We start from the raw sequence: 10520 nt of genomic DNA on the forward strand, positions 1-10520 counted from the left end.
CATCTGAATTGATTACTATCTATATGTTACATAATAGAAAAGATTCCATATGTCGGTTATTCCACATTCTCCCAAAAACAAATAATGTAATTTAGATTATACGTAAAGCATTATCAGATTGTACTCATAGATACGTTAAACTATGTTATTAAATTAGTAATTTGCTCATTAGTGTGGTACGGAACTTCTAATTGATTGATATAAGAAAATACTAGATCCAAATTTTCATTGTTTGAGGTTCTTCCACAAAAGAAGCATTTTATTTCGGTAATAAATAAAGCAAAATCATTCATTATATATTCATGGATTCTTCATTAATGAATATTCACTATGTTTCAACTACCTTAAAACTTTGAGCAGCAATGGAAGCAATTGTAAGCATTGATGTTCAAAACTGCTTCATCTTCATCCTCCTATGCCTCTTCTCGATCTTCTTTTACCTTCTCTTCTTCAAGAAAATAAAGGTTGACTATAATCTGCCTCCGAGCCCTCCGTCTCTACCGATCATTGGTCATCTTCATCATCTCCTCTCTCTTCTAGCCCACAAGTCTTTCCAGAAACTCTCTTCCAAGTATGGACCTCTCCTCTATCTTCGCGTCTTTAGTGTCCCCATTGTACTCGTCTCCTCTCCATCAATAGCCTATGAGATCTTTGGGGCAAAAGATGTTAACGTTTCCACTCGCAACTTCCCTATGCACGAAGGGTCTCTCTTCTTCGGATCCTTAGGCTATGTTAACGCACCTTACGGAGAATACTGGAAGTCCATGAAGAAGCTCATCGTCACTAAGCTCCTTGGGCCTCAAGCACTCAAGAGGTCACAAAGTGTCCGTGCAGAGGAGTTAGAGCGGTTTTACTTAAACCTACTAGATAAGGCGAGGAAGGAGGAGAGCGTTGAGATTGCTGAGGAAGCTATGAAGCTAATTAACAACACCATCTGCAAGATGATTATGGGGAGGAGTTGTTCGGAGGAGAACGGTGAAGCAGAGAGAGTTAGAGGCTTGGTGACCAAGTCAGATGCCTTGGCGAAGAAGCTTTTCTTGGCAGCCATCTTGCCCAAACCGATTAAGAAGATAGGGATCTCACTCGTCAAAAAGGAGTTAATGGATGTTTCTCGCAAGTTTGACGAGGTGTTAGAGGAGATTCTTTTGGAAAACAAAGAGAAACTAGAGGAGCATCAACAAGGTACTGGCATGATGGATGAGCTGTTGGAAGCTTATGGAGTTGAAAGCGCAGAGTATAAAATCACTAGAGACCATATCAAGTCTTTCTTTGTGGTAAATGTTCATCTATTATGTGTACTTATGCGAACACGATTGGTTTGTCTTGACTAAGAAATATTTTCTACCGTAGGATCTTTTTATTGCAGGCACTGACACCTCCACGCACACTATACAATGGATCATGGCTGAGATCGTCAACAATTCCTACATTCTTGAGAGACTGAGAGAAGAAATTGATTCCGTTGTAGGGAAAACAAGGTTGATTCAAGAAACTGATCTACCGAACCTCCCTTATTTGCAAGCGACGGTCAAAGAAGGGCTAAGACTGCACCCACCAATCCCTCTTGTGGTAAGGACGTTTCAAGAAAGGTGTAAGGTCGGAGGCTTTTATGTACCGGAGAAGACAACACTTATTGTTAATGGTTATGCTATGATGAGAGATCCCGAATACTGGGAATATCCTCAAGAATTTAAGCCTGAGAGGTTTTTAGCTTCTTCAAGATCAAGCCAAAAAGATGAGATAAGAGACGAAGTCCTAAAGTACATTCCTTTTGGAAGCGGAAGAAGAGGCTGTCCTGGAGCAAATCTAGCTTATGTCTCTGTCGGAACCGCGATTGGAGTGATGGTGCAATGCTTTGATTGGAAGATCAAAGGAGATAAGATCAACATGAATGAGTCTGCTGGAAAAATAGCGTTGACCATGGCTCATCCTCTTAAGTGCACTCTTGTTCCTCGTAACCCAAGCCCAGTCCCTTTAACTTCAAGTATGCAAATTCCCATTTCTTGACTTTCTTTTGTTGTTTATCTTAATCTCATGTTTAGACATCTTCTCTGGTTTATTGGTTACATCTGGTTTGTTGTGTAAACCTTTTATGCATTTGGTATGGTTCATAATTTCCTTCTTGTAAAACAGGGTATCGATTGTAGAATGTTTTCTTGTCTTGTTTATTCAGACTCTCAAGTATATATACATACAGAAAATATCTAGTTACCAAACTAAGAAGATTGCATCTTATCAATGCTAACCTTTCTCCCCAAGCTAAATTTTACCAAAACTTATACACATAATATACAGTAATTACTCTCTCTAACACCCCCCCTCAAGTTGGAGCATACGAATTGTAAATGCCCAACTTGGACAGCATTAAATGAAACTCAGTCTGGCCTAATGATTTGGTAAAGATATCGGCCAACTGATCTTTAGTATGCACCTTCTTGGTCCGTATTGTCCCATTCATGATTGCATCTCTTATACAATGACAGTCGACCTCCACATGCTTCGTACGTTCATGAAAAACAGGATTTGCGGCTATATGCAGTGCTGCCTGATTGTCACAATGTAACACCATTGGTTCGGTGTGACTCACACCAAAATCTTTGAGCAACGCCTTCAACCACTGCAGTTCGCATACCGTAAGTGCCATGGACCTATACTCGGATTCAGCCGAGGATCGAGAGGTGACACTCTGTTTTTTCGTTTTCCACGACACCGGAGAATCACCGAGAGTTATGAACCAACCACCAACAGATTTACGAGACAAAGGACATCCAGCATAATCCGCATCACACCATCCCACTAACTGTAATTTTGAATCAGACTTCAACAATATACCTTGGCCTGGTGTTCCTTTCAAATAATGGACTACTCGCAAAGCACTGAGCCAATGATCGTGACGAGGCGCCTTCATGAATTGCGAGAGAACATTAACAGCATATGCCAAATCAGGGCGTGTTGCTAACAAATAAAGCAACCGTCCCACCAGACGTCGGTACTTCTCAGGATCAACCATAAGCGGAGCTTTAGAGAGACCAAGCTTATGTTGTTGTTCCAAAGGTGTGTCAGCAGGCTGCGCTCCCAACAAGCCAGCTTCATTGATGATATCAAGAGTATATTTTCTTTGACATAAGAAGATACCCTCCTTGCTTCTTGCAACTTCAATACCGAGGAAATATCTCAAAGGATCTAGATCTTTCATGTGGAAACACTCACCCAAATATCCTTTAAAACTTGCTTATCTCGACAGAAACATTGCCTCCAATGATCAGATCGTCGACGTAAACCAAAATATATATCTCAGAGTTTCCTCGTCGCAAGTGAAACAGAGAATAATCAGCTCACGACTGACAAAAACCATACTCAAAAAGAGCTCCACGCAGCTTTGTAAACCAACATCGTGGTGATTGCTTCAAACCGTAAATCGACTTCTTCAGTCGACACACCATGTTCTTACCTCCTGTTCGAAAACCAGGTGGTAATGTCATATAGACTTCTTCTTCTAGATCTTCATGCATAAATGCGTTATGCACATCCATTTGATTCAATTCCCAGTTCTTCGCCGCAGCAATCTCCAAGAAGATCCGAACTGTCGACATTATAACAACAGGTGCAAAAGTCTCTGTATAATCAACTCCTTCTTTCTGTCGATTTCCAAGTGCAACTAGACGAGCTTTGAACCTCTCAATCGTCCCATCAGAGTTGTACTTAATTTTAAACACCCACTTACAACCGATAGCCTTTTTGCCCGGAGGAAGTTCCGTCAGATCAAACATCTCGTTTAGTTCCATTGCACCAACTTCATTGGACATAGCAACTCTCCAACGTTTATCCACCACTACTTCTCGAAATGTCTCTGGTTCCGTATTCTCACTCACTGTGGCAAGAAAAGCAAGAAATGGAGCAGAAAAATTGGTTGCATCGAGATAATCAGATAATGGATATAAACTGTTGTCATCGGATTCAACCTTGATGATAGTATTCATCACATAATCTTTAAATTTACTTGGCGGTTTTGTCGCTCTCAAACCAGGCCCGAGCCTTTCCACAGGCTCACGATTTTCAACTTCACCATCTTCATTTTCTGATTCACTATCTTGAAGAACAACAATCTCCTCTGTTTGTTCTTCTCGAAGATCTTCTGTGTTAGGACGAGGATGGTCCTCTGTTTCAAGAACCGGATGTTCCTCTGTTTCGACATGAGAAGGATCCTCTGTTTCAACTTTCTGAAAATCGCTCTCTTGCACGATCTGAGGATCACGCAACTCCAATGATTCTTCCAAAACTTGTTCATTTCCATCCTCTTCTTCCCAGCCAAAATCCGAAATGGCGTCGTCAGCTCTCATCTCTACCGAGACTTCACTGCTCATCGGAAAAGCATTCTCAACAAAGACCACATCCCTTGATACAAACATTTCTTCTGTTTCCAAGTCAAACATATTCCATCCCTTCTTACCAAAAGGATAACCCAGAAAAATGCATTTTCGACTGCGAGCTTCGAACTTGTCCCCTCCACGACGTTGCTTGTGCGCAAAAGCCAAAAAACCGAACACTCGCAAGTTTTCGTATGCTGGAGCCTTATTATAAATAAGCTCATATGGAGTTTTCCCTTTTAACAACCGTGACGGAGTCCGATTGATGAGATACGCAGCAGTCAGTACACTCTCTCCCCAAAACTTCGCAGAAAGTGATGATTGAAACAACAAGGCACGCGCCACATTCAGAATGTGTCGATGCTTTCTTTCTACTCTCCCATTTTGTTGTGGTGTCCCAACACACGACGTCTTATGTATGATTCCCATCCGTTGGAACTCAGACGCGAGGCACATAAACTCCGTGCCGTTATCACTCCGCACAACTTTGATATCCTTGTTGAATTGTCTTGACACCAATGACACAAAGTTCATCAAGGTTTCTTTTACTTGTGACTTTTCTCGCAACAGATAAACCCAAACTCCTCTCGAGAAATCATCCACAATGGTCAGAAAATAGTAAGAATTGCACAGAGTTGGACGTCGATATGGACCCCATAAATCAACATGTATCATATCAAAAACTCCATCACTTTTATTATCACTGGTATGAAAAACCTCACGGCAATGTTTAGCCTTTAAACAAATGTCACAAACTGAAAAATCCTTATTCCTATTACCAACAACAGAAAGCAAATCAAAAACACCATTGGAAGGATGCCCAAGCCTCTGATGCCAAAGGTCTTCAGCTCCATCTTTATTCAAATGCAAAACTCGAAACTCTCTCAAACGACGGAAGAAATACAGTCCATCCTTAAGTTCTCCTGCTCCAGTCACACTCCTCGTTATACGGTCCTGAATCACACACCCCTTATTAGCAATCTGCATTACTACATCTAAATCGGCAACAAGTTGTGATACAGATATCAAGTTGCATTTCAGTCCTGGCACAAACAATACATTTTTCAGTTCAAACTCATCATCAAAACTCACTGTTCCCTTTTCTTTTGCCAAACTATTCTCTCCATTTGGCAACCCTATTGTACACGGCAGTATATATTTTCTGTCTAACAACAAATCACTAAAACCTGTCATGTGATTTGTAGCTCCAGTGTCTATGACCCAATAAAGTGAGAGAGACTTACCACTGAGACGAGGTGTGTTTCCCTTACTGCTCTCAAGGAGTTTCACGAGTGTCCCCCATTGCTCGTTTTTAACCCTGTATAGCCACTCCTCTCAGCTTCCACACTCGACTCGGCTCCATCTTGTGCAACCATCACGTTTGCACGAGCCATACCGCCACGTCCTCTTCCGGTTCCTTGGCGACCTCCTCCTCGTGCAAAGCTTCCAATGCCTCGAGGTCGCTCACTCCACCACTCAGGATACCCGATCACTTGAAAGCAAGTATCCGCTGTGTGTCCAGATTTCTTACACACTGAACACACCATCTTTCCCTTTTCTTCTTTCCCACTCGTGTGTTGTCCTCCTCGGACTGCGAATGCTACTTGTGTGTTCTCTTGTTCCCTTCCTCTCATGACAGTATTCACTCGCTCCACCGACTTCACTTTTGAGTATACTTGATTCATGTTTGGAAGAGGATCAATGCTGATGATCGAAGTTCTTACTCCTCCATATAAGGCCGTGTCAAGTCCAAGAAGGAATTGATGAATTCGATCATCCTCTTTCTTCTTCTCCAGTTCGACGTTGATATTGCAGGAGCATCCTCCACATTTGCAAGCTATGACCTTGTCATAATTTGCCAAGTCTTCCCACAGCATCTGCAGCTTCCCATAGTATTCAATCACACTCATATTTCCTTGGCAGCAATGAGCAAGTTCTGCCTTAATCTCTTGAATTCTTGGTCCATTTGCTTCAGAGAAACGATCTTTGATCTCCATCCAAAGCTCCTTTGGATCTTCCTTGTTTCCCAGAGTTCTTCTCACCTTTGGATCTATTGTGTTGAGAATCCAAAGTGTCACCATCGACTTCGCCGATAACCAATCTTCATAGTCGGCTTCATCTTCACTCGGTTTTGAGACAGTTCCGTCAACAAAACCATATTTCTTCTTGACTTGCAGTGCAGTCCGCACCGCCTGAGCCCACTCATCAAAGTTGTCTCCGTTAAATTGAACTTGCGCTATGATCGCGCCAGGGTTCTTGGTTGGTGCCAGTTGGAACGCTGAAACTACCGGCTTCGAACCTTCTGTCTTCATGATCGCCTTTGTCTCCTCTGACATTTTTAATCTTTAATCTTTCTAGCCAAATGGCTCTGATACCATATTAAACAGGGTATCAATTGTAGAATGTTTTCTTGTCTTGTTTATTTATGACTCTCAAGTATATATACATACAGAAAATATCTAGTTACCAAACTAAGAAGATTGCATCTTATCAATGCTAACCTTTCTCCCCAAGCTAAATCTTACCAAAACTTATACACATAATATACAGTAATTACTCTCTCTAACACTTCTTTTAAGTATATGGAAGAACACTTTAGTTCTTAAGCTTTCATCACTTAATTTGAAGCTACCGCGAATATAATCTAGTGGTTTTACTAGTGTCGAGAACCATAAATATACGATTTAAACGGTTTATTTCATGTATGAGGTTTCGTTTCACGATATCTTTGTCGTAATGTTGGATAACTGAATATTTCCAAATCATATTCAATACTAATAGACGTATTCAGTGGTCATTTTTAGGCATGCTCATTTCAGAACAACAAGCCGTATCCATCGATTTTTTTATAATTCTGTTTCAATTTAAATAGATATGAGACAAGGTTCATGTCTTTCCCGTATCGGACCATTATACTCTCCGACCTTCGAAATTAACACGTCTTGTCATTTTGGAAGATAGAAAAGTTTTGCAAAGTTATAAATTAATGATTTGAACTTCTTAATTTGTTTCATTATTTAGAAGAAAAGATTCCATCTGTCTGTATTCCACGTTCTTCCAAAAATAAATCATTTTTCTTTAGGTAATTTGTAAAGCATGATCATATATTATATTCATGGATTATATATTTTTTTCATTATATTCATGGATTATTGATAAACAAGTTCTCTATCTTCTTTTCTTTTCACTTTGAACAACAATGGGAGTAATGAACGTTGACTATCAAAACTGTTTCATCATAATCCTCCTCAGCCTCCTTTCGTTCCTCTGTTACTCTGTCTTCTTCAAGAAACCAAAGAATGACTTCAAATTTCCTCCGAGCCCTCCATCTCTACCGATCATTGGCCATCTTCATCTTTTCCTCTCTCTTCTAATCCACAAATCTTTACAGAAACTTTCCTCCAAGCTAAGTATGGACCTCTACTTTATCTTCGCGTCTTCAATGTCCCCATAGTGCTCGTTTCTTCTTCCTCAGTAGCTTATGAGATCTTTATATCGCAAGACGTAAACGTTTCCTCTCGCAATCTCCCCACGAACGAGGGGTCTCTGGTCTTCAGTTCCCTCGGCATCGTGACAACACCTTACGGAGATTACTTTAAGTTTATGAAGAAGCTCATCACCAGCAAGCTCCTTGGACCTCAAGCACTCGAAAGGTCACAAGGAGTCCGTGCAAAAGAGGTAGAGCATTTTTATTCAAATCTACTAGATAAGGCGATGAAGAAGGAGAGCGTTGAGATTTCTGAAGAAGCTATGAAGCTAGTCAACAATAGCATATGCCACATGATTATGGGGAGGAGTTGTTCAGGGGAGAATAGTGCAGCAGAGAGAGTCAGATGCTTGGTGAAAAAGACAGATGCCTTGGGGAAGAAGCTTTTCTTGGCGGCCATCTTGCGCAAACCGCTTAAGAAAATTGGGATCTCACTATTCAAAAAAGAGTTAACGGATGTTTCTCGCCAGTATGACGAGGTGTTAGAGAAGATTCTTGTGGAAAACAAAGAGAAATTGGATCAGGAGGATCAACAAGATACTGGCATGATGGATAAGTTGTTGGAAGCTTATGGAGAAGAAAACGCAGACTATAAAATCACTAGAAACCATATCAAGTCCTTGTTTGTGGTAAATGTTCCTTTTTCTTTTGACAAGTTAAGCGAACACAATTGGTTTGTTTTGACTAAGAAATGTTTGCTGCTGCAGGATCTTTTCGTAGCAGGCACTGACACGTCGACGCACACTATACAATGGATCATGGCCGAGATCATCAACAATTCCAACATTCTTGAGAGGCTGAGAGAAGAAATTGATTCTGTTGTAGGGAAAACAAGGTTGATTCAAGAAACTGATCTACCTAACCTCCCTTACTTACAAGCGATCGTCAAAGAAGGGCTAAGATTGCATCCGCCGGTCCCCCTTCTGATAAGGTCGTTTCAAGAAAGGTGTATGATCGGAGGCTTTCATGTACCGGAGAAGACAACTCTTCTTCTTAATGGTTATGCTATGATGAGAGATCCTGAATACTGGGACGATCCTCAAGAGTTTAAGCCAGAGAGGTTTCTATCTTCTTCAAGATCGAGCAAAAAGGACGAGATAAGAGACGAAGTCCTAAAATACATTCCTTTCGGGAGCGGAAGAAGAGGTTGTAGAAACCGCGATCGGAGTGATGGTTCAATGCTTTGATTTGAAAATTAAAGGAGATAAAGTCAACATGAATGAGGCCGCCGGAGCAATGACATTGAGCATGGCTCATCCTCTTAAGTGCACTCTTGTTCCTCGAACCTTAATCCCTTTAACTTCAAGTTTGTAGATTCTACATTGTACATTATGAGTTCTTGACTTTCTTCTGTTTTTTTTTGGTTAAAAAGTCTTATGGTCCGGTGTATTTGTTACCTTTGCTTTAGTTCAATTTGGTTTTATGTCTGGTTTGTTGTCTAAACTTCAACATTGGTATGTTTCATAATTTTTCCTTCTGTATAAGAAAATACTTTATAACTTCTTAAATTTTCATAATTTAATTTAAGTTACTACAACTATAAAAGTCAACTAGATGAAGCACGGGTTGAAATTCATTTTATTTATATTGTAATTTTTATATAAAATATATTTATGTGATTGTTTTTAAAAGCTTTTTTGGATAAAACATTATTCAATAAAATCATATGCTAAATATGATTGATTGAAAAAAGACACATATTTGTATTTTTTTATATTTTAGATAAGTACCCGTGCTATAATACTGGTTAAATTTTATTTTATACAAATTTTGTATATTTTCTATTTTAAAATAAAATTTTAATATGTTGTATTAGTTTATGTATGTGAAGTTATTCAACAATGTATATTCTACCTCATGATTTGAATGTCACTATAAGACATAATTTTGTAAATTTGGTTTATTAAAAGCGAGTTATTATATTATGAGTAGTTTAATATATTGTTATACTTTTTGTTTAATATACTTGGTTTCTTGAAATTCTTTCATATTATAGTGATATATTATTGACACTGCTATAACAAATCAATTTAGAGTGTTTATAGTTTCTAACATTTATATCAAGTTTCAATATTTTAAAAATATTTCAAAATAAATTATTTAAAGTTTTATTATATTATATAAAATTATAAAATTCAACAAAAAAGTATAAATTTGAATTTAAATATTCAATTTTGACCCGTTACTTAGTAAATTTTTTAATTCAATAGATATTATTTTTAAAGAATAATATTACTAAAACTTGAATATTTTATAGATTGAACCATTTATATTTGTTTTTTTTAAAATTCAACTTATGGAAATAAAACAATTTTTTAATTATAATAAATAATATGATAATTTATATGTTTCACAAAATAGACTCATATATAAAAAAGAGAGGTCTAACATAATAATAATTAACAAATTAATATGTTAAGTTAGATATTAAAAGATTTTAGAGAAATACCCTAGAATAGCACACTTTTAAGTTTTTCTTCCAAATCTAGCACACATGATCAAATTTCCCAAAACTAGCATTTGTATATTAAGATTATTATTTAACAATTTTTTTTTCTCTAAAATCAACTTCCCGATTTTAGTTCTCAAAGCTCGAAGATTCTGAACTGAGATCTTCATATCTTTTCAATTAAGTGACAAATCGATCAACTGAAACCAATCCAATA

At 38.4% G+C, this 10520-nt stretch overlaps 2 protein-coding genes and 1 pseudogene across 3 annotated transcripts; 2 read left to right on the forward strand and 1 right to left on the reverse strand.

Annotated features, from left to right (window-relative positions):
* The first annotated feature begins 244 nt into the window (after positions 1–244).
* On the forward strand, positions 245–2166 carry LOC104787035 (cytochrome P450 705A22-like). Its single transcript, XM_087452750.1, has 2 exons — positions 245–1274; positions 1351–2166. The coding sequence occupies exons 1-2, from the start codon at positions 363–365 to the stop codon at positions 2005–2007; spliced, it is 1569 nt and encodes a 522-aa protein (XP_087308876.1). The 5' UTR covers positions 245–362; the 3' UTR covers positions 2008–2166.
* A 3487-nt stretch (positions 2167–5653) lies between these two features.
* Positions 5654–6703, reverse strand: LOC104789305 (uncharacterized). Its single transcript, XM_010515027.1, has one exon. It carries the CDS (start codon positions 6701–6703, stop codon positions 5654–5656), a length of 1050 nt encoding a protein of 349 aa, XP_010513329.1.
* An 857-nt stretch (positions 6704–7560) lies between these two features.
* Positions 7561–9355, forward strand: LOC104787037 (cytochrome P450 705A22-like; annotated as a pseudogene). The gene is made up of 2 exons (XR_015557227.1): positions 7561–8483; positions 8562–9355. The product of XR_015557227.1 is annotated as a cytochrome P450 705A22-like (transcript).
* The last annotated feature ends 1165 nt before the right edge of the window (positions 9356–10520 follow it).

This window comes from Camelina sativa, chromosome 5, assembly GCF_030686135.1.
Source record: "Camelina sativa cultivar CO46 ecotype springtype chromosome 5, ASM3068613v1".
NCBI lineage: Eukaryota > Viridiplantae > Streptophyta > Magnoliopsida > Brassicales > Brassicaceae > Camelina > Camelina sativa.

What these genes read in the sequence shown, in the direction of transcription:
- LOC104787035 (XM_087452750.1), top strand. Translation starts at nt 363, where the DNA reads ATGGAAGCAATTGTAAGCATTGATGTTCAAAACTGCTTCATCTTCATC. An exon ending in ATATCAAGTCTTTCTTTGTG is followed by an intron (nt 1,275 to 1,350) that starts GTAAATGTTCAT and finishes TTTCTACCGTAG; the next exon opens with GATCTTTTTATTGCAGGCAC.
- LOC104789305 (XM_010515027.1), bottom strand. Translation starts at nt 6,703, where the DNA reads ATGTCAGAGGAGACAAAGGCGATCATGAAGACAGAAGGTTCGAAGCCG.